General features: G+C 44.9%; 1 protein-coding gene across 3 annotated transcripts in view; it reads left to right on the top strand.

The window, feature by feature from the left end:
• The window catches only part of LOC140407204 (uncharacterized), a 50524-nt gene that overhangs the window by 14548 nt on the left and 13682 nt on the right, over positions 1 to 22294 (top strand). For 2 of the 3 annotated variants that reach the window (XM_072494870.1, XM_072494869.1), the window contains exons 4-10: positions 1649 to 1822; positions 2396 to 2479; positions 6624 to 6716; positions 12122 to 12199; positions 13041 to 13214; positions 16023 to 16112; positions 20705 to 20792. In XM_072494870.1, coding sequence (XP_072350971.1) covers positions 1649 to 1822; positions 2396 to 2479; positions 6624 to 6716; positions 12122 to 12199; positions 13041 to 13214; positions 16023 to 16112; positions 20705 to 20778 — 767 coding nt within the window. In that variant the 3' untranslated portion in view covers positions 20779 to 20792. Of the gene's footprint in view, positions 1 to 1648; positions 1823 to 2395; positions 2480 to 6623; positions 6717 to 12121; positions 12200 to 13040; positions 13215 to 16022; positions 16113 to 20630; positions 20793 to 22294 lie in introns of those variants that run through there. The other variant, XM_072494871.1, reaches the window with a different exon arrangement.

Raw genomic sequence — 22294 nt, 5'->3', positions numbered from 1 at the left:
GCATGGGCGGAAGCACCCCCTTATTAAACGGATTGTTAACATTTCCACTCGGAGCGACTACAACTCGGTAGCAACCTTTTTCATAGAATTCTGTTGGAATCCATCTGGATGCGGGTCCTTCCCAGACTGCATTGATCTGATACATCTCATCATCTCTTCCAACCCCACCGGAGTGCCCAGCACCTGCACCTTTCCCTCCTCTACCATCGGGAAATCCAAGCCATCAAGAACCGCCTCAAGTCCAGGTCCTCCCCCTCCCCCTCCCCCCCCCCCCCCCCCCCCCCCCCCCGGTGGGCTCCTAACCTGTACAGTCCTCGGTAGAAGGCCTGAAACACTCCATTCACCTTATCTGATTTAATAACCACCCTTATTTTCCCAATCTCCCTTGCAGCTACTGGCTGTCTTCCCCTGCTCGTAAAACGTCCCTTTAATCCAGCACAATTGCCCCACTGCCTTCCCTGTAGACAAAAGTTCGAACTCCATCTGGAGCTTCTTCCTTTATTTCAACAACTCCTCCCCTTGGGCCATCGAGTACTTCCGATCCACAGCCAAAATGGCCTTCACCAATCTCTGTCTATCAAACTGCTCCACCTTGTCTCTACGCGCCTTAATTGAAATAATCTCGCCCCCGAATTACCGCCTTCAGCGTCTCCCACAGAACGGAGGAAGACACTTCCTCACTTTTATTAAGTTCCACATAGGTTCGTCTAGCCACCCCTAACCTCTCACACGCCCCCTTATCTGCCAACAATCCCACATCCAGCCTCCACTGCGGTTGCTGGGAGTCCCCCTTTTCCACACACACATCTATGAAATGCAGTACATTATCCAACACCACGATCGCCGAATACTCTGTCCCAACACCATGGGCACCCCATCCAATATCCAACTCACCATGACATATCTACCCTAAGTCCCCCACTATTCTAGTCGGCAAGAAAGCCACCCTCGTAGTCATTAACAACAATTCCCCTCGCCTTCATACAACCCCGAATGGAATACTTGCCCCACCTAACCTTTCCTCAACCTCGCTTCTGTACACTTTCCAAAACCTTTATGTCCATTCTAAAGTGTGATGCCCAGAATTGTACAATCTAGCTTGTATGGTCTCACTTACTTCTTACGACCAAAGCTGTAACCTCATATTTTGCGGCATTGCATTTCATCTGTCATATGTCTACCCATTCTATGAGCCTTTGTCCTCATGAAATCTATTATTATTGTTGTCTCTCCAAGTGATCACCATTATTCTGTTAAGGGAAGCAAGCTGCACATGTCAAATACATTTCTGATATAAATGTTTTTTGTGAATTTGTTGTTGGTTAAGAGTTTTATGTCTAGTTCACTTGCCTGTGATATATGGGAAAGAGACTCAGTGTTCCAGCAATACCTCAGTTGCTGGAAATCTGAAGCAGAAAATGTTGGAATCACAGTACTTGGAATGACAGAAACACAATTTCTTTTGGAGCAGGAAATGTCCATTGTGACAAAGCAAACTAATCCGGTCCTGAAGGGATGCCCGTAATCTCTTTTTCAGACGGTTAATACCTGCAGCAAATTCAGTTTTTATTTTCCATGCTGTTACATTGTGTATCAGAGTGCATTTCTATTCCGAGCCTGCTGCATCTGCTATTTTCTTTCCTTACAGGGCAGCTAAATAATACCTGTCACTTGTGTGGAACAAACTTTTCACGAAAGAGCGGACTGGTGGACCACATTCAGTTTGTGCATCAGAGGTATAGGCCCCATGTATGCAGAGTGTGCGATCAGAAGTTCCGTCGACCATCCGAACTCAAAAGACACATCCAACGGCGTCATGACAGTAAGTCTCAACTTTAACGTCGGAATCCATCTGGAATCTTTTTTCCAAAAATTTCGACCAGGCCTTGATACAATGTGAATGCTGTAAATGTGCTGTTAATGCACAGCATTACCCTTGCCTTTCTTTCTCAAGTTAATGCAGAGATAGTGCTGTTTCCACTTTGATTACATTCTGAACCAGTAATTTGAATGACTTTCATGCAGTGAAATAATCATCAATTGCATTACAATTTTGAATTAATAATTTTCTTTGTGATTTTATGGTGTGGTAATTCATTTCTTACTTAAAGGCCCAGCATATAACTGCTTATAATCTTGGGTGTCTCAGATCATCATCTTTAGATTCAAAAATTATCACCTTTTGGAGAAATGCTATCAAGAAATTTAACTAAGTTAAATTTAATTATTTTTTAGATATTTATAAATAACATTTTATATTTGTTTTATTATAATTTAAAATTCAGTTCAGTCGTCATCTTGGAAATATTTTAAGGTATTGGGTTTACTGTATATCTTTAGTGTAGTGCATAATTCTACCGTGGAGCATAATTGTCCAATTGCTTCTGGTTTACAGATTGCTCGTCTGATATCCAAATTAGCGATGTTACATCTCTGGAAAGAGCCTATATTGTTGAAAATGGGCCATTGGGAATTCCAGGTATGTTACTAATCTGCTTTGTTTAAAGGTACAAGCTATGCAGAAAACCTTGATTTAATATTTGCTTCAGCGCCTTTCTTTTCTTTTGTGGGTTTTTCTGACCTTCAGCATCTCAGAAAAGAACACACAATGTGAAGGAGAAAGCTGGAAACATGCCTGTGAAAGTTTTGTCCCATGATAAGTTTCATTTCTGTTTTCTATCTTTCAACAATAGCCATCAGGTGTCAGTCTTGGCTCACTGGGAACAGGCTCTTGTCAGAGTCAGAAGGCTGTACATTCAAGCCCCATTTCAGAGACTTCAGCATGTAATCCAAGTGAAACTTCATGCAGTACCGAAGAAGTGTTGCATGATCAAAAGTCCGACCTTCCAGATGAGACATTAAACTGAGGCCCCATTTACCCTGTCAGGGTGACATAAAGATCCCATGAAACAATCAGATATCGAACAAGATAGTTCTCCCAGTATCCTGACCAATATTTATCTCTCAATCAAAGTACAAAAATCGTGAAATATCGTATTACGTTTTGGGGCCTTGCTATGCCCCAAATGGCTGCTACATTTTCCAAATCCATAATTTAACAGTAACTCATTAACTGTGAAGTGTGTAGGGATTCCTGAGATCATGAAAGTTAGTTACAAGCTATTTCCCCCATTCTTTAATCACATCACCAGGCATTTTGCCACTTATTCCAGTCATGTGGGATGTGATTATTTTACTCGGTGCTTATCTCCACTAACCAAGTGAACAATGCTCTGAGAATTTAGAATTCACCACAACCTAAAGTATGTACTTGTATCAAACCTATGTAAAAATGAAGATCATTTTCACTGCAAGACAGAGGTACTGGTGACATTTGTTCACAGATAAAGTGATTGTGTCATTAGGACTCTCAACGTATTTAAAATCTCTATGTTCAGAACGGGAATACTTCAATAGCTCCTTTTTACTTTAGATTTGCATCATAAAATATTTTATTAAGCTGTAGGCCGGAATTCTCCATTCCCCGCTGCTAAGATCAGGGGCTGGATTCTGCGATTTTGAGACTAAGTGCGGACGCCGGTGTGGGAACAGTAGCGTTTACGCCCAAGAAACAGCATAAAACCTCCACCGATCCTCCGTCTGGTGGGGGGCTAGCAGGCACGCAGCGTAGAGCCCCCAGCTCTAGCTGCGGATACACCTGCAGAATTGCCGGGTCCGTGGTCGTGCATGGGCACGGCGGCGGCCTGCACTGGCTGCGCTGTACAACATGGTGCTGCTCGCTTGCGGACCCGGCCTGCCAAATAGTGCCCCCCTTTGGCCAGGCTCGCCACCCCCAGACCACCCCCAACAGTGCCCCCTGCCAAAACCCCCCCTCTGCCCGTGGATTGGCTCCCCCTCCTGACTGGCGACGCTGGATTCAGTCCACGCCAGATTCCCGAAAAAAATAGCATGAGTGACCCATGCTGTTGAGAACTTGGCCCATCGGGAGTGGGCCTCAGGTGACGTCCTGAGGCCATCCATATGGCTTGTTTTGGATGGGGCGTAACATTGCAAAAGCAGCACAGCCCCCAATTTCAGCGCCAATGGGGATTCTCAGGCCGATCACGATTTCGCCATCAGAGACCGGGGAATCCCGCCCCGAATCCCGATCGGGTGGAGAATCCCGCACCAGGTGGCATACCGGTGGCCAGACTCTGGTCCTACCCTACTGGCCATAGCTGGCTTCCTGCAGAGCCTTCCTAGAAATCCCACAACACTTTAAAAGTCTTGAAATCCCCTGACATCCTTTGAAATGTTATCCATTCATTCAATTAAACAGTCTAGTACCGTTAACTTGCATTTGATTAATATTTGGAGCAGTGGACGAACCGGGTGTGCAGGAGGCGAAAGAGGCCGGCATTCTGGCCTTTGCGTCCTTAGTAGCCCGGCGAAGGATCTTGCTAATGTGGAAGGAGGCGAAGCCCCCCCAGCCTGGAGGCCTGGATAAATGATATGGCTGGGTTCATAAAGTTGGCGAGGATTAGGTTCGCCTTGAGAGGGTCTGCGCAGGGGTTCTACAGGCGGTGGCAACCGTTCCTAGACTATCTAGCGGAGCGTTAGAGGAAGGTCAGTCAGCAGCAGCAGCAACCTTGGGGGGGGGGGGGGGGGGGAAAGAGGGGGGACTGCCTGGGAGGGTGGATGAGCAAGAGATAACATGAAGGGTTGGGGAAACTGGCACGTACGGGTGAGGGCCAGTGTACAAAGCTGTGTAAATATATCATTTTGCCATGTATATATCTTGCTCTGCGCAATTTCTCTTTTTTTTTCTTACGGGGGGGGTTATTGTTTGTAAGGGAGAAAAATTGTGTTAAAAAACTTTAATAAATATATATTTTAAAAAAAAACTTGCATTTGATTGACAGCTTATGGTTTAACTGCAGCTGCCAGGAGGTTTGTTTATTTATCTTTCCTTTCACGCTTGAATGCATCTGAAGTTCCCTCCATTGATCTTAACCACCGTGTTTATAAACATTTTGGTTATGATTGACAGCTGCTGACCACTTCAACAATTCTTTTCTGGGTTAGAAGAGGAAGTGAAATCAGTGTTGTGGGTTTTCTAGGAAGGCTCTGACACTTCAAAAAACAGCAGTTTTAAAAGCATAGGGCTGAGGGAGCAGATGTGAGGGAGCGTAAAGTGTTCCTGGCTTGATTCTTCAATGAATTGTCTGGTCTGCTCATCAGCTTTCAGGCAGCAGAGTGTAAACAGGTCAGGCCAGAATGAAGATCTTGAATAGAGGACTGACAGATCACCATGTCAAAACTGATCTCCAGGTTATCCAGATTGAAAGGGGCAGTCCAGACATGGGACCCAATTCCTGGGGGAGGGTCCAGGGCCAACCAACTCCCAAAACTCCCCCTGCAGCCTGGCAATGGCAGAGGGCAACATGAGCAATGGGATGATCCCTTTGAGCCCACTTGGTGTCCATCGTGCCAAGATAAGGTGCCAGTGCCATGGTGCCAGGAGACAGTGCACCTTTGGTAATTCCAGGGGTGGAGCCTGAAGGGGGCTGGCTGCAGTGGGGCTGGGTCACCCTCATGCATGTGTGGTGCGGGGGTGTGTGACCCATTATTCCTGTGGGGGGGGGGGGTTTGGTGGGAATGATGGGAATCCTTGATGAGATATTGGGGGTGCTCCCCTCATCAGCAGGAGGTCAACATTTGCATTGAATGGGGAGGGGGGCCTGTCCTTGGACGCTGGGAGAGGGGTGCCTGTTCAAAATAGCAGCCCAACCCCAGTAACTGTTGTGAAACTGTCTTGTTTACTGCCATACATATCTTTGCGTAAGAATCCCACCCTGGCAACGCTCCTAGCACCAGCAGGACACAGTCCGGTTCTCCCGTTGGCAGGAAAACTTTGAATCTGGAACGGAGCTGGCCGTAGTATCTTCTCTTCAGGTAATAGATAATAGATTTTGTCTGCCAACATCAGTTAAATCTCTGGGCCTTCAGAGTTAAAACTTACTTTTAATTTTAATCACTAAAACACAATCAGAAACATTTGTCAACCTGTACCTCGCATTTCAGCTTTGTTTTGACCTCATTTGAAAAACTCTCCATTTCTTCTGGCTATCTGTGCATTTACACCTTCCTTTGCCCTGCCATTGGGGGCCAGTCTGAAGCTCTCAAATTCCCACGATAAACACCCTCTGCCTTTTCAATGCCCACTCTTTCTTTAAGACCTTTGACCAGTCTCCTCCTAATTGATTTTTGCCAGTGGCGTTTTTTGATTCAGTTAAGCACCTTGGGATGTTTTTGCTTTTTATAAATGCATGTTATTGTTGTATTTTTACAAAATTGTGTATAATTTATATTTATGATAACCTACACCTATTCATTCATCTTACTACATTATTGTTAGCATGATTTTACTGTGTTGCATCAAGCCTGGTAAAATAGTGTATAGGTTTCTGTCTTCCAGATCACTTACCTAAGATTAAGATAAGTAATATTACATCTTTAGTTAAATCCTACATTGATGAAAGTGGGGAGTAGAAATTATCAGGTCGGCTTTTCAGTCTGCTTAGATTAAACATACAGGGTATTTTGAAGAGGAGAGAAACAGTAAAAAGCACTCCCTTTTTACATGATCTTATTTTTACTCTGCATATCTTCCTGTCCTGCAGATGAAGTGAAACTTATCCAAGATGCTGCCAATCAGATTAAAATTTGCAGAGCTACGCTTGTGAAAAACAAAAAGGCACTCAAAAAGCCAAAGAGTAAGTTAATTTTTTCAAGCTCCTTTTACTCTCCTGCAAGTTTTGCCACATGCCCAGGATAAAATTGAAAGGCTCGGTGAGTCATGCTGTAATAACTCAAACTGAAATTCTTCATAAAGTAGCCAGTGAGTGTTCACAGTCCATTCAGTTATCAAGGGAATCACAGAAAGGCTGAATCCTTATCATTAACCACACAATGACAAACATACTGGGCAGGATTCTCCATTAGCCGACGCCGAAATCGGGAAAGGTGATTGGGCACAGAATTGGTTCCGACACCGAAATCGCAGCAGATGCCGATTTGATATCAAGTCGCAATGCTCCAGCATCTCAACAGCGGTGTCAATGCATTTCGGAACGCACATACAGTAGACACTGTTTGCATATCATTAGTGGGCCTGACCAGTATTCTCCAGGGCCTCCACGATTCTTCGGCTCCGATGGGCCAAGTTCCCGAAGGCGTGATTTACTTGTGCTTTCAAAAATAGTGAAATCGCATGGCAGCTGCCGAGGGAGAGAGGGGGTACAGAAGGTATCCAATATCGCCATAGTTTGCTGACGGTGGTGCTGCTGACCGGGGGGGCTTCTGCCAGGGCCGGGTGGGAAGTGGCCAGGATGTGGGCTTTGGGGTCGGGATGGATGGGCATGGAACACCATTGCCGCAGCCGGCAAGGCAGTCATGCAGCTGCGCACACCGCTAACAGCCACTTTGAACCTAGTGCCACGAGTCGTGGTGGAGATGGCATGGATGGCAGCCAATAGGAAAATAAAGGCCAAGGTGGACGACTTGGAAAATCGGTCTAGAAGACAAAACCTGAGGGTAGTTGGATTGCCAGAGGATCTGGAGGGCTTGAGCCAGACAAAGTTCATGTTGCAGTTGTTTTGAAAGATGGCAAAGGTACTTTTTGGCCTTCATAGAGATGGGTGGAGCAGTGAAAAGTTTTACACCTGGATGAGAAGAATTTTTCTTTCTTCTCTCAGGTATATCAAATATATTCTTGGATCGATTTCTTTGTGGTAGGTAGGCCCCTGCTGCTGGGAGTAGTAGGGGTGGGGTATTCTCTGATAATGCCCAGCATTTTGTGGAGTTGGTGCTGGGGCTGGGCCCGTGGAGGTTGGAGAGACGTTGTTGTTGGCGGATAAGGGATTCTGTGAGAGGGTTTCCTCCACCATTGAAGATTATCTGGGGATTAACATAAGTGAGGAGATTTCACCTTCCACGTTGTAGGAGAGGAGTGAAAGGGTGGAGAGACAGAAGTTGGTGGATGCCACCCTGGAGGTGGATTGTCAATATTCGGTTAGTCAGACACCAGAGCTGGGATTCTCCGACTTGGAGCCGGGTCGGAGAATCCCGCCCCGCCGCCGGCTTCACCATTCTCCGGCGCCGTTTTCCGGGTGCCCGCGGGATTCCTGCCACGCCAGTCGGGGGCCATTAACAGCGCCCCCCCGGCGATTCTCCAGGCACTGATGGAGTTTAGCCGAGTCACGTCGGCGTGGATTACTCACCTCCCACACGACGGGACCTGGAAGGTGAGTGTGCGGGGGCCGTCCTGGAGTGGGGGGCGGGGGGAACCGACCCCGGGGGGGCCCACGGTGGCCTGGCCCGCGATCGGGGCCTACCAATCGGCGGGCGGGCTGGTTCTGTGGGGGCCTACTTTACTCGGCGCCGCGCCCCTGTAGGGCTTCGCCATATTGCCTGGGGGACGGTGCGGAGGGGGGAACCCCCGCACATGCGAAGAAATACGCCGGTCGTTCAGGGCTGGCTGGAGCTGCGGGGACTACTCCGGCGGCAACCTAGCCCCGTAGAAGGGTGAGAATTCCTCACTTTAGGGGACCGTGACGCCGGTTTTCACGCTGACGTGGATACATAGCCCCATTATTAGCGAATCCCACCCCAGAGCTGCTGGCAAGTAGAAAGAAATTGCTGTTGGAGTTTGGGCTGCTTTCGACAGACAGGCTGGTGTGCCAGCTGCGACGTTCGAGAGAGGGCATTTTATGAGCCCGGTGAGAAGGCTAGTTGCCTGTTGCCGCACCAGCTGAGGAGACAGGCGGCGTCTTGGGAAATAGTGCAGGTAAAGGATTTGCAGTTGGTCTCTGTCCCAGCCAAGGCTAACAAGGCTTTTTACTGTAACTGTTACAAATCGGAGATCCTGGAGGATGGGTTGCCAGTAGGAGTTCTTGGATGATTTGTCTATCCCGGTTGTAGATCAAGAGAGAAGGGAGGAACTGAAGACCTTGCTGATCTTAGAGGAGGTTATTAAATGCATGGGTCTGATGCAGGCGGGGAATGCGCCAGGACCAGACGGATTCACAGTCGAGTTTTACAAGATGTCTGCAGGACAGCTGGCCCCATTGCTTTAAGGATTTTATGTCTTGAGGGACGTTGCCGGTCACATTGGCGCAGGCGTCGATTCCCTTGATCTGAAAGAATGATCACTCCGGCAGAGTGTGGGTCATATCACTCCATTCCGTTATTGAATGCAGATGCAAATTGTTGGCGAAGACTTGGCTATGCACTGAATCCCTGCTTCTCAGGGATCATATCGGAGGAGAGAATGGGATTTAATAAGGGTAGGCAGTTGTCGGCCAATGTTCAGAGACTGCTTAATGTTATTTTGTCCCCATCTCCAGCCCGAGCTGAAGGTGATTCTCTCATTTGATGCAGAAAAGACGTTTGAAAGGGTGGAGTCGGGTTATTTGTTTGAGATCCTTGGGAGGTTTGGCTTTGGGCCTAAATTTATTGCTTGGATTCAGCTCTTATATAGGGTACCACTGCGAGCGTTCATACAAATGCTTTGAATTCAAAGTATTTCCACTTGAGAGGTATGAGACATAGAGTCCCCGCTACTGTTTGGATTTGATTGTTGTCACGTGTACGGAGGTACAGTGACCAGTATTGTTCTGCATTCGGTTCAGACAGATCATTCCATATATGAAAAGAAAATACATAGGGCAAACATAAAATACACAATGTAAAATACATCGACACAGTCATCGGGTGAAGCATAGAGGAGTGTTAAGAGATCAGATCAGTCCATAGAAGCCTGGTAACAGCAGGGAAAAAACGGTTTTTGAATTTGTTAGTGCGTGTTCTCAGACTTTTGTATCTCCTGCCCGATAGAAGAAGTTGGAAGGCTGATCTGAAGAAGTGGGAACACCTCCCGCTGACCTTGGCTGATAAGATTCAGTCGGTAAAGATGAAAATCCTCCCAAGGTTTCTGTTTTTGTTTCAGTGCCTTCCAGTTCTCCTTCCTAAATCGTTCTTTGTGGAAGTCAGTAAAATTATGTCTTTTATTTGGGTAGGCAAAACCCCACGGATTTGCAGGGTGTTTTTGCAAAGAGATAGGGAGGTGGGGGGGCCTGGCTTTGCCCAATCTGTTATTTTATTACTGGGGAGACTCTACACAGTCTTCCGTATCTCCTGCCCGATGGAAGACGTTGCAAGAGTGAGTAAGCCGGGTGGGAGGTGTCTTTGCTTATGTTGCCCGCTTTCCCCAGGCAGCGGAAGGTGTAGATGGAGTCAATGGATGGGGGGAAGGTTCGTGTGATGCACTGGGCTGTGTTTATGACTCTCTGAAGTTTCTTGTGGTCCTGGGCCGAGCAGTTGCCATACCAGGCTGTGATGCAGCCAGATAGGATGCTTTCTATGGTGCATCTGTAAAAGTTGGTAAGTGTTAATGTGGACATGCCGAATTTCCTTAGTTTCCTGAGGAAGTATAGGCGCTGTTGTGCTTTCTTGGTGGTAGCGTCGACATGGGTGGACCAGGACAGATTTTTGGAGATGTGCACCCCTAGGAATTTGAAATTGCTAACCATCTCCACCTCGGCCCCGTTGATGCTGACAGGGATGTGTCCAGTACTTAGCTTCCTGAAGTCAATGACCAGCTCTTTAGTTTTGCTGGCATTGAGGGAGAGATTGTTGTTGCTGCATACTCCACTAGGCTGTCTATCTCCCTCCAGTATTCTGACTCGTCGTTATTCGAGATCCGGCCCACTATGGTCGTATCATCAGTAAAATTGTAGATGGAGTTGGAACCAAATTTTGCCACGCAGTCGTGCGTGTACAGGGAGTAGAGTAGGGGGCTAAGTACGCAGCCTTGCGGGGCCCCGGTGTTGAGGACTATTGTGGAGGAGATGTTCTTGTTCATTCTTACTGATTGTGGTCTGTTGGTCAGAAAATCGAGGATCCAGTTGCAGAGTGGGGAGCCAAGTCCTAGGTTTTGGAGCTTTGATATGAGCTTGGCTGGGATTATGGTGTTGAAGGTGGAGCTATAGTCAATAAATTGGAGTCTGATGCAGGAGTCCTTGTTGTCAAAATGGTCTAGGGATGAGTGCAGGGCCAGGGAAATGGGTCTGCTGTGGACCGGTTGCGGCGGTATGCAAATTGCAGTGGATCAAGGCATTCTGGGAGTATGGAGGTGATGCGCTTCATGACCAACCTCTCGAAGCACTTCATTACGACTGAAGTCAGGGCCACCTGACAGTAGTCATTGAGGCACGTTGCCTGGTTCTTCTTTGGCACCGGTATGATGGTGGTCTTCTTGAAGCAGGTGGGGACCTCGGAGTGGAGTAGGGACAGGTTAAAGATGTCCACGAACACCTCTGCCAGCTTGTCCTTGCAGGCTCTGAGTGCACGACCAGGGATCCTGTCCGGGCCCGTCGCCTTCCGAGGGTTCACTTTCAGGAAGGCCGATCTGGCTTCAGAAGCTGTGATGGTGGGCATGGGTGAGTTATGGGCTGCTGGGACACTCAACAGATTGTTGGTTTCCTGCTCGAACCGAGCATAGAATGCATTGAGTTCATCGGGGAGGAATGCGCTGCTGCCGGAGGTACTGCTTGGCTTCGCTTTGTAGCCCGTTATGTTGTTTAGTCCTTGCGACAACCGCCGAGAGTCTGTCCGTGACTCTAGCTTGGTTTGATATTCACTCTTGGCATCTCGGATGGCTTTGCGGAGGTCAGGGTCGTCTGACTTGAACGCCTCAGATCTGTCCTTCAGTAGGGAGTCAATCTTGCGATTGAGCCATGGTTTCCGGTTGGGGAACGTATGTGCTGCTTTCTTTGGCACGCAGTCGTCCACACATTTGCTGATGAAGCCTGTGACGGTGGTGGACACCCTTATCAATCGTCTTGGTTGACCTTCAATGCTGGCATATTTCATGGGAGTAAGCAAGCCTCTACAAATGTTTATTCCTCTCTGCCATAGATGAATTAAGAATGGCTAACCTTTGTGTAGGAGATTCAGCACATTAATCAAAACTGGAGTTCTAACATTTGTATTTCCTAATAAGGCATTGTTTTAATATTATTGTAGCATCTTAAATATGCAGTGATGCAATGAGAATGTGCCTATGTCACCTTTGGAATCTATAGCCCAATGGTCTCATGCTGTCATTTTATATTTTCAGGAATGCACAACTGCAGCCTTTGTGGGAATAAGTACTTGTATTATTCTATTCTTTGGAAACACAAGCTTATGCATGGAGGTACATTTTCCTTCAAGTCTTGCAACTTTAAAGATAGTTGGAGATAATTTTTGCTCATATAATGAATGACATTTTTTCAATATAAACATTTAATAGAATTTAGTTTCTTTGCTGATTTCATTAGATTAAAAACATAGATTAGCAAATGCTAATTTTTCTCAGTTATTTCCCAAAGTACTTAGAATCTGAGAAATCGAAGATCTTGTGTTTTCTGCAGAACTATTTAAGGCAGGACAGGACCAGAAAGGAGCCTATGATACCCAAGATGATGGGCTGAAAACGGTCTCCATTCAGTTTTCAGTGCTGATCCCCAATGTTGGGCATGGTTTCTACGGGAGGCCTTACTGGGCCCAATAAAAAATTCTTAGAGGTTGGTAGGAAAAGCAGAAGATAGAGATCTAGGCTGCCATTCTGTGCTGACCAGCTGGACGGAAGATAGCATTGTGAGAGGTGTGCAAATGGGGCACCTATTCTCATGCTCAGGATTGTCTTGTAGAACAATAAACAAAAGAAGCAGAGACAGAAAAGTAAAAAGTGGGGCATCAGTCAAAAAACATGCCCAGTTTGCCTCAGAGCAACTTTTATTGGATGGACCTTACCTACAGTGACTAATATAACATTGTCAAACTGCTTTCTATTTTGTTAATCTTTCATCTATTAGAATACATTTTGTTTTTGTTTACAGTACATATGTAGGAGCCAATTTTGGTTGGGGTACTGCCATTAGTAGAGATGTGGGTGTACAATAGACTAGCATAGTGTAATGATAAAATTCTTTAGTTTTATTTTATTGAATAGATTACATGTAATATAAGTTTGAGAAATGCCTTTTTACTTGCAGGACAAAAGAAACATGTCTGTCTCCTGTGTGGATCAGGCTTTTTCAGGTCAAAGGATTTGGATAGTCACTTCAAATCAGAACATCTTCAGATCTTTAAGTTTAAATGCCCACACTGTGAAAAAGGTTTCAACCGACCTATTGATGCTCAAAAGCACATGATTGTTAGGCATACAGGTAGGTTTACAGGTGAAGCAGTAGGACTTGCTTCAAAATTAAGGAAATCGTTAGTGTGTTTGGAATCCACATGCTCTCAAATCCCCAAGGCTAGAAACGGTTTACAGATCACAAGAAAATTACAGATAAGAAGGACATTCTGCCAAATTTGTTTAATTCATTCAGAATATCTCTGAAATCCCAATTAATATAAACTAGTACTTCATAACATGATGTAACTTTTCTCAGTGAAACAAGAATGAAGGAGGGCAAGCATGATCTACACCAGTGTTTTTCAAACTTTCTCCCCCACCCCCCTGGAACCCACTTTTGATGACCGACCGACCATTATTGTTTATCTTTAATGCGACAGGTGAGCCTCCTTGGTGCTCATGATCTCACTTGCCTTGTCATTCAATGTTACATTTCTGCTAAGGACTTTAACTGTCGATTTAAGTTCTCGCTGCATCCTTTGGAAAAAGATCAAGAGGTTTGTCCTTGAACTCGCCATGCTTAACCTTCACAAGCTTTTGAAGTTTTGAGGATTTTAAACTTACATTTGCCAGTACTTTCCTGCATATAAGACACATTGGCGTTGCATCCTGATTTGCTTTGGCACAATTACCAAAGCCATGCCCTCAAAAACACCGTCTTTATACTGCTTCGTTCCTGATTTCTTCTTAATGGGTTGTTCACCAGAGGCCCTGGAACCTTGTATACAGCTCACACCAGCACTGCTTTGTCCTGCCTTGGACTCTCCTGAGAAGCTCTCTCCAGCAGATTCAGTTTGAGATCCTGGTCTGTTTGTGTGTCTGGCTCTCTCTTCCTTATTACAAAATGACCCATCTTCAGCTCTTCATACAGTCCTATTGCTTGCTTGCTGGCAGCTACAAAATAGAGGAATCTCTCCTCTGTGATTCTGTGCCCAAAGTACAGACATCTCGGGCGCGTGACGTTAGTCTATGTGCGGGCCGCATGATCTGCTCTCTGCTGCCGCTTTTGGTGGGTAGACTCCATAGTTTGTATTTAAATGCCAGTCATGGCCGGCATTCTAATATGTCTGTCATAGCTGTTGGGTACTTCTCCCGAGATCAGGCAAGCCACGACTGATTGCTCTGTGACCCTCCCAACTCCCACCTGTGGGTCACGACCCCGAGTTTGAAAAACCCTGATTTACACAGTTCTGAATACTCCTGGCAGCAGAGGCTCAGAACAGTGCTTGTTCCTCGGTATTTTGTCCAGAAGTTAGGATATAACATATACGATTATTGAAAAGTGTGCTGGAATCTCAGGAATGAATGGCTCTAAGAGAGAGGGGCCTTGTAGAAACTTAAGTTCTAAAGAACAAAGAAAATTACAGTACAGGAACAGGTCCTTCAAGCCTGCACCGACCATGTTGCCCGTCTGAACTAAAAAACCCTACCCTCCCGGGGGCTATATCCCTCTATTCCCATCCTATTCATGTAAGCTACAGTCTGAACCTAACATAGGTGATGTGGCTTGAAAAGAACCAAGATACGTTTGCACACCAACATCCCACCATTAAACCAACCAGTTAAAGGTAGAATGGATTTGCATTCAGATTGCCTTCATGTTCTCAGGATATCCCAAAATGCTTCAAAAGTCAATACACTACTATAAATGTGGTTACTATTCGTTGGCAAAACTACACTATTTTCTTTACACAAGGCCCTTCCCAAACAAAACTGAAATGATCAGCAATTTAAGTTGCAAGAAGCATCACAGTAGCTCTGATTTAAAAAGCCGACAGGTAATGGTCAGAAATCAGAGCACATCATTTCTACATTGTAAGAATGTGTTGAAGGGGCAATATTGCACACTTGATTATTTTTGGTGAATGTGGATTAGAAATTCAGGTCTACAATGCTACAACCTTATCCCGGAGCCAAAAACGGCCTGTAGAATCTAGTTCACAAAATTCAACAAAGAGCATGGACAATCCAATCAAAATGACAGAGAATTCACTGTACAGTTATATTAAGTTGCACAAAAATCGATCTGTCTTCAGAACTGAAAAATCCAAGCTTCAGAAATTCACAAAGAATATTGCCTTGAGTATTCCTACAAAGTACAAGCATTCTCAGTGTTCTGGAGAAATAGGGCTCAACACTGACTGCTTATCCAATCCTAGCTCAGGCTGTCATCAGTTGACAGCACTATCCGGGTACTGAACTTTGCCTTTGTGTACAGCACCTGATTGGGTTGAGGACCAAACAGAATGCAAGACAAACACTTCTCGAATCTATGGAAGCCAAAGCTGATGCACAATTCTGGTAGATTATTTTTTTAATATGCAGTCCTCGACAGAAGAAATACATTGTGCAAGGAGAGTACAGGAGCCCAACAAGGAATTAATATGAACATTTTAAGTATGTGCAAGTTAGGTAGATTGGCCATGATAAATTGCCCTTAGTGTCCAAAAAGGTTAGGTGGGGTTACTGGGTTAGGGTACTCTTTCCAAGGGCCTGTGCAGACTTGATGGGCCAGAATGGCCTCCTGCACTGTAAATTCTGTGATATGCATTTTAAAAAATACACTGCAAAGACAATATTTACTCCATCTGTCAATCAGGCTGTTGGTGAAGTGTATTCTGACTGATAATATACCCTGCTCAGACAGTACGCTGCAGTCAAACCATCAAAATATAAATCACTGCTGAAATGTCATTTGACACTGGGTCAAAGGAATGGTCCCTGAATAGTCCTTCACACTAGTGTGCAGCCAGGAAGCAGGTTTTAGGCTAGTCCAGTCTGCATGATCTGTTATAACTACTACAGCATCTTCATGTTGCATATTTTTAACTTTCAGATTTGGAGAACTTTATTTGTCGAATTTGTAACACAAACACAGAGACAGCTTCAGAACTGCAGAATCACATCAAAAAGTTCCACTCCCCAAGTAAGTAAACTTAAGTTTGCCTTGAGCAATAAGTTCATGACTTTTGAAAAAAAGGTGGAATTGTTCATTTTCACAACTTCTAACAGTTTGCCCATCTATTATCCAGTTTATTTTGAATGTATTAAATTTTACTCCCATAACCCAGGGTATGCCCTGCCCCACCTGCAGGACATACCTATCATGCGTGGGAGCACAGTCAGGCGAGCACATGAAGTCTCATGTTATCAGGTCAAACTTGGGCAGGGAAACTGCTTGCTGATTGCAACCTATTGCCCTCCTTCAGCTAATATATCAGTACCCTTCCATGTTGAAAACAACTTGGGGATGCAAATACACAGAACATATTCCGGGTGGGGCACTTCCATGCCCATAATCAAGAGTGGCTCCGTAGTACCACTGCTGATGGAGTCTTCAAGGATATATCTGCCAAACCCCACCTGTGGCAGGTAGTGATGGAGCCAACAAGAGGAGAAACCTCCTAGATCTTCATCACAGATTTGGCACAGTAACAGTGGTTAGCACTGTTGCCTCATAGCGCTATGGACCCGGGTTCCATACCGACCTTGGGCGACTGTGTGGAATTTGCACATTCTTCCCGTGTCAGCGAGGGTTTCCTCCGTATGCTCCGGTTTCCTTCCATGTCCAAAGATGTGCAGGTTAGATGGATTGGCCATGACAAATTGCCCCTTAGTGTCTAAAGATGTGTAGGTTAGGTTACAGGGTTGCGGGAATAGGGCGGGAAGTGGACCTAGGAAAGGTGCTCTTTTCGGAGGGTTGGTGCAGATCCAATGGTTCAAATGGCTTCCTTCTGCACTGTGGAAATTCTGTGTATCTGCCCATGACAATATTGGTCAGCGTGACCACCGCACTGTCCTTGTGAAGACAATATTCCATCTTCACAGGGAGGATATCCTCCATGTTGTATGGCATTATCAGTGTGCAAAATTGGATAGCATCAGCATAGCTCAAAACTGGGCATCCATGAGGCAGTGAGGGACATCCATAGCAGCAGAATTGTATCCTCATGGCCCATCATAGTGCTCACTCTACCATTACCACCAAACCAGGAAATCAACCCTGGCTCAATGAAGTGTGTGGGAGAGAGTGCCAGGAGCAGTACCAGGCATATATAAAAATGAAATGTCATCCTGGTGATGCTACAAAACCGGACTACTCGCATGCCATACAGCAGAAACAGCATGCAACAGAGCGAAGCAATTCCACAATCAACAGATCAGATCAAAGCTCTGCCATATCCAGTTGTAACTGGTGGCAGACAATTAAACAACTCACTGGAGGAGGAGCCTCCACAAATAACCCCATCTTCAAAGTTGGGCGAGACCAGCACATCAGTGCAAAAGCCAAGCCTGAAGCATTTGCAACTCACTTCAGCCAGAAGTGTAAGGTAGATAATCCATCTCTGCCTCTCCAGAGGTCTGCATCATCCCAAATGCGAGTATTTGGCAAGTTTGTTTCACAGTTTGATGTCAATAAATGATGAAGGCACTGGATACTGCAAAGGCCACAAGCCTTGACAACACCATGGCCGGGATTCTCCGAACCTGAGCCAGGTCAGCGAATCGGCGGTGACGCCGGAAATTCCCGCCACGCCGCTCCGAATGCGGGACGCTATTCTCCGACGGCGGGACGCTATTCTCCGGCGACGGGCCCGCTGTGTGGCTCCGCCATGTTGCGTGGCACTGGCGCGGAAACGGCCACCACGCGCATGCGCCGGCATGGAAACAGCCACCATGCGCATGCGCAGACCTGCGCCGGCAGTGCAGGGCCGCGTATCGGCACTCCGGTGCCCTGCTGATCTCCTGTGGCCCACTGAATTGCTGGGCCAAGAGGCCCACTTACGCTGGCGTCAACATTTGGCCGGGATTTTGGAGAATCCCAGCCCATGGCTCTCGTGCTGAAGACGTTCTCCAGAACTAACCATGCCTCTAGACAAGCTTTTTCAGTGCAGCTACAACATTGCCATCTGCCTGGTATATCTAGCACAAAGGAAGGTACCTGTGGTTGTTGGAGGCAACATTTCAGTCCCAGGACATCACTGCAGGAGTTACTGAGGGTAGTGTCCTAGACCCAACCATTTTCACCTGCATCAATGGCCTTCCCTCCATAATGTAGTTAGAAGTGGAATTTTCACTGATCTTTGCATAGTGTTCATTACCAAATACCAAAGCAATCCTCATCCACTGCCAGGCAATGACCAACTCCAGCGAGAAAATCTAACCATTTCCCCATGACATTCAGCAGTGTTACCATCATTGAAACCCCTGGTTCATTACCTGGGGCTTACCATTAACTAGAAACTGAACTGGACCAACCACACACGTACTGTGGCTACAAGAGAAGGTCAGAGGCTGGAAATTCTGCAGCAACTAACACAGCACCTGACTCCCCAAAGCCTGTCCACCAAGACGCAAGTTGGGACTGTGACGGAATTCTCTCCACTACCCTGGATGTGTGCGGCTCCAACCTCCAGAAGCTCAACATCATCCAGGATGAAGCAGCCCTTCTAACTGACACCGCTTCCACCAACTTAAACTTCCATCACCGACTCAAAGTGGCAGCAGTGCGCATCAGTTACAAGATGCAATTTAGCAACTCAGCAAAGCTCCTTCGAATGCACCTTCTAAACTAGAGACCTCTACCACTTAGGTCAAGCACGGCAGATCCCCTCCACATTGGACCTATATCACCTTTCCTGGATCAAAATCCTGGAACACCAATGTGGATTAACTTGGAACAGTTTACGAAGACTTTCCACCACTTTCTCAAGGGCAATTAAAGGATGGGCACCAAATCATGGCTTTGTCAGTGACTCCCACATCCCATGAAATAATTTAAAATATTAGTGATTCACAAGACCTACTGTGATTGAGTACAGAATCAAACTGTGCCAAGACATTTGCCCCAGACTGGACAGAGTCAAGAAGGTTGCGCTATAAGAAAGTAGTCCAAAAGTAGATTTCCTATACTAGATTGTCCAGGAAATAAGCTGGAATAAGTGACTTACCTTCAGCAGTATAGGTCTAAACGTTACATTACATATTTACTCTGCTCTAGTTCAGCAGCTTTACTGTCAAGAAGGGAATAGTTCTCCACATTAAATATCCAAGTAGTAGCAGGAAATACTTTCAGGGCAATGAAACATGGCAAATGCAGAATAATAGTTACCCTGTTCTTACCCATTTGTATGAGTTTTAAGCTCATTCATAGAGATGTGCCCACTTCTACTGCAGAGTTTCATTTTCGGTCCTGTTCCCACATTGCCGATGCTAACATTAGCAGCTGAGGACCACACTTCCAATTTGTGGGTGATTTTGTGATTGGTCCTACATTAATTAGGAAGGAATGGACTAAAGTTATCTTGCGCCCTTATAGAATGAACAAATCAAGTTAGGTTCAAATTCAGATCAGAGTTCTGGTGCTAACAAAATACATCATCCAAATTTAGGAAATATTGCACTATATTTCCTAAAATATTGATCACTATATCTTATTGGTAATCTGATGTTTTTTCAGGCCAGATTGTAGTAAATTGACACCTTCCACAATAAATATTTGAAAGAACCATTATTTTCAGACAAAAAACTAAAAATCAATAAATCCGAGCACAAATTGCAGCAAAATGTATCTGTCTTTACTTGGTAGTCCTCAGCGATGAGAAGGATATCCAGCTCCTCTAGCTATTCTTCCAAACAAAAAATGTTTTTCTTTGCTACAAAAGCACATGTTTGGCCATGATCCCTCCAAATTGGAAATTAAAAAAAAAATTAGTTGTTCAACAGTAAGAACTAAAACATTTTTCCTTCATTCTGAAATGAATGTTGTCTTACCACCAAGCTGGGACACGTTGCAGATCTCTGGTAACCTCGATCTCTTTTATGTCAGCAGAGGTTGTTTCTGTGTTAAGCAGTTGGCTGCTTTCTCCTGGGTTATGCCGCACTGTAGCTCTGTGGTGCCTAGTTCATTGGTAGTCTCCTTCATTCATACTAGTGTTGACAAACTTCTTTGTTTATCTTTTTCTATTCTCATCCAGAGACTTAATAGAATCTCTACAGTGCAGGAGGAGGCCATTCGACCCATTGAGTCTGCACCCAACCTCCGATGGAGCACCCCACCCAGGCCCACATCCCCACCTAACCTAATGATTGAATTGATCTAAGGTTTTGGATCAAATTTGTCAGATTTTGTGTTGGAAGTTCTTTAATATTTTTCATTCCTAATTTGCTTATAGATCGTGGACAGTTTGTGCCCCTTTCCCACTCTAATCATTTAGTGACAATGACCACATGAGCAGTTCTCAATTAATCACATCAGTCCAAGTCCGATATGCTTCTTTCAATAGCACTGGCAATTGTCGTCATGTCAAATGGATGTTTTACTTAATAATGGATACATCTTTGCATCGATTATTGTTTTCAACGTAGTTATTCATTGTTTTAATCCCAGAGTATAATGTTTACTTCCAGTTTTAATTCAGATTTGACGTTTTTTGTTTTTCAGGCTAGATGTTTTTCTGGAAGGAGATGTAATGACTGCTTCTCAAAGCTTAAAACTTTATACCTTTTTTTATACAGAAGTCCCTTGCACTCACTGTGACTTTCCATTGGGAAACAAATTGCAACTTCAGAGACACATGGGTAAACATTGAAATAATTTGATACAGTAAGTATACCAAGAAAAATGCATCGTCACCTGTGAACCATAAGATTTATGCAATCGAGAACATCCAGTGAAATGAGAAAGGATGACAAGAGTTGTTTTTTTCTTGGATAAATGATGAAGAGACAGCTTATTGAAATAAGGGAGATAATTTATGTGGATGGGAGCAGCTGTTTGACAGAGACTAAGCGCAGATCTAAAGAACAAAGATGCAAAATTAGCAAGCTTCAATTGAGCTGGTGAACAGAATTGTAGCAAAAAGCAACTGATCGCCATGTCAAGCAACTTATGGAAATAAAAAAGCTGGATAAATACACCGTTGGGAACAGAATCTGAGATATTGGAGCTACTGAAATTAGTCAAAGGCTGCACAGAGCAGTGATTTTTAAGTTGTTGGGCTGATACTAAGCCATGTGTAGAGGTCACCATCAAGACTGGATGGGAACTAATAAGTAACCTTGTATTTTGCTGGATTATTTTAAACACAAGGTTGTGTTATGCAGAAAATTCTTAGGAAATAAAATGCATTGTGTAAAGTATATGATAGCGCAGGTTTTACATGGTCTGGAAGAGGTTTAAGTTTCCATGTTTAGATTATGTTGTGTCTTTGCATGAATTAACAGGACATCTTCAACTCTGCAATATCTCTCCATTCTGCAGTTTTTGTCATAGGCCCAGTTTTTAATCATTCCACCGTTGGTGGCCACATCTTCAGCTGTCTTGGCACCAAGCTCTAAAATCACCAACCCTAACCCTTTCTGCCTCAACCTCACTCCTTAAAACCTGCTTCATTGACAAACCTTTTGATCACCTGTGGTTGCGTGTCATGTTTGATAAAGCTTGTGAAGTACCTTGCACCATTATGCAATGTTAATGGCACTATTTAAATACACGCTATTGCTGAAGTTAATATCTTGGCTCTTTTTTTGAACACACACAGATGAATTATTGTCAGATTTATGCCCCCACCTACCTTGCTAAAGTCAACGAATAATGGAAAATAACATCCCAATATCTTTTAAATGCTTTGCAGTAGAATGGGAATATTAAATTCCTAAAGCTCATGCCAACGTGTTTTAACATCCACTATGCAATCACTTAAGTAAATCTGTAAGAATATTGGCTGTTTCTTAATATGTATGCTCAAAATATGAGGCTATAAAGGGATGATTAGCAGTTTACACAAGTTTTTTGTGACAATCCATATTCGTATTGCATGAAAATGAAATGAAAATCGCTTATTGTCACAAGTAGGCTTCAAATGAAGTTACTGTGAAAAGCTCCTAGTCACCACATTCCGGCGCCTGTTCAGGGAGGCTGTTACGGGAATTGAACCGTGCTGCTGGCCTGCCTTGGTCTGCTTTCAAAGCCAGCAATTTAGCTCTGTGCCATGACAAATGTGGAGGAGCAACAAATTAAATCTTTCAAAAGTCTGCATCTCTGGATTATGAAGACTACAAATTCCCTTTGTCATCTTAGAGAGGGAGAAACAGTTATCTGAAGAC

This window comes from Scyliorhinus torazame, unplaced genomic scaffold, assembly GCF_047496885.1.
Source record: "Scyliorhinus torazame isolate Kashiwa2021f unplaced genomic scaffold, sScyTor2.1 scaffold_1330, whole genome shotgun sequence".
Taxonomy (NCBI): Eukaryota; Metazoa; Chordata; class Chondrichthyes; order Carcharhiniformes; family Scyliorhinidae; genus Scyliorhinus; species Scyliorhinus torazame.
The sequence above is the reverse complement of the archived record's forward strand: the minus strand, read 5'-3'. Positions and strand labels throughout refer to the sequence as shown.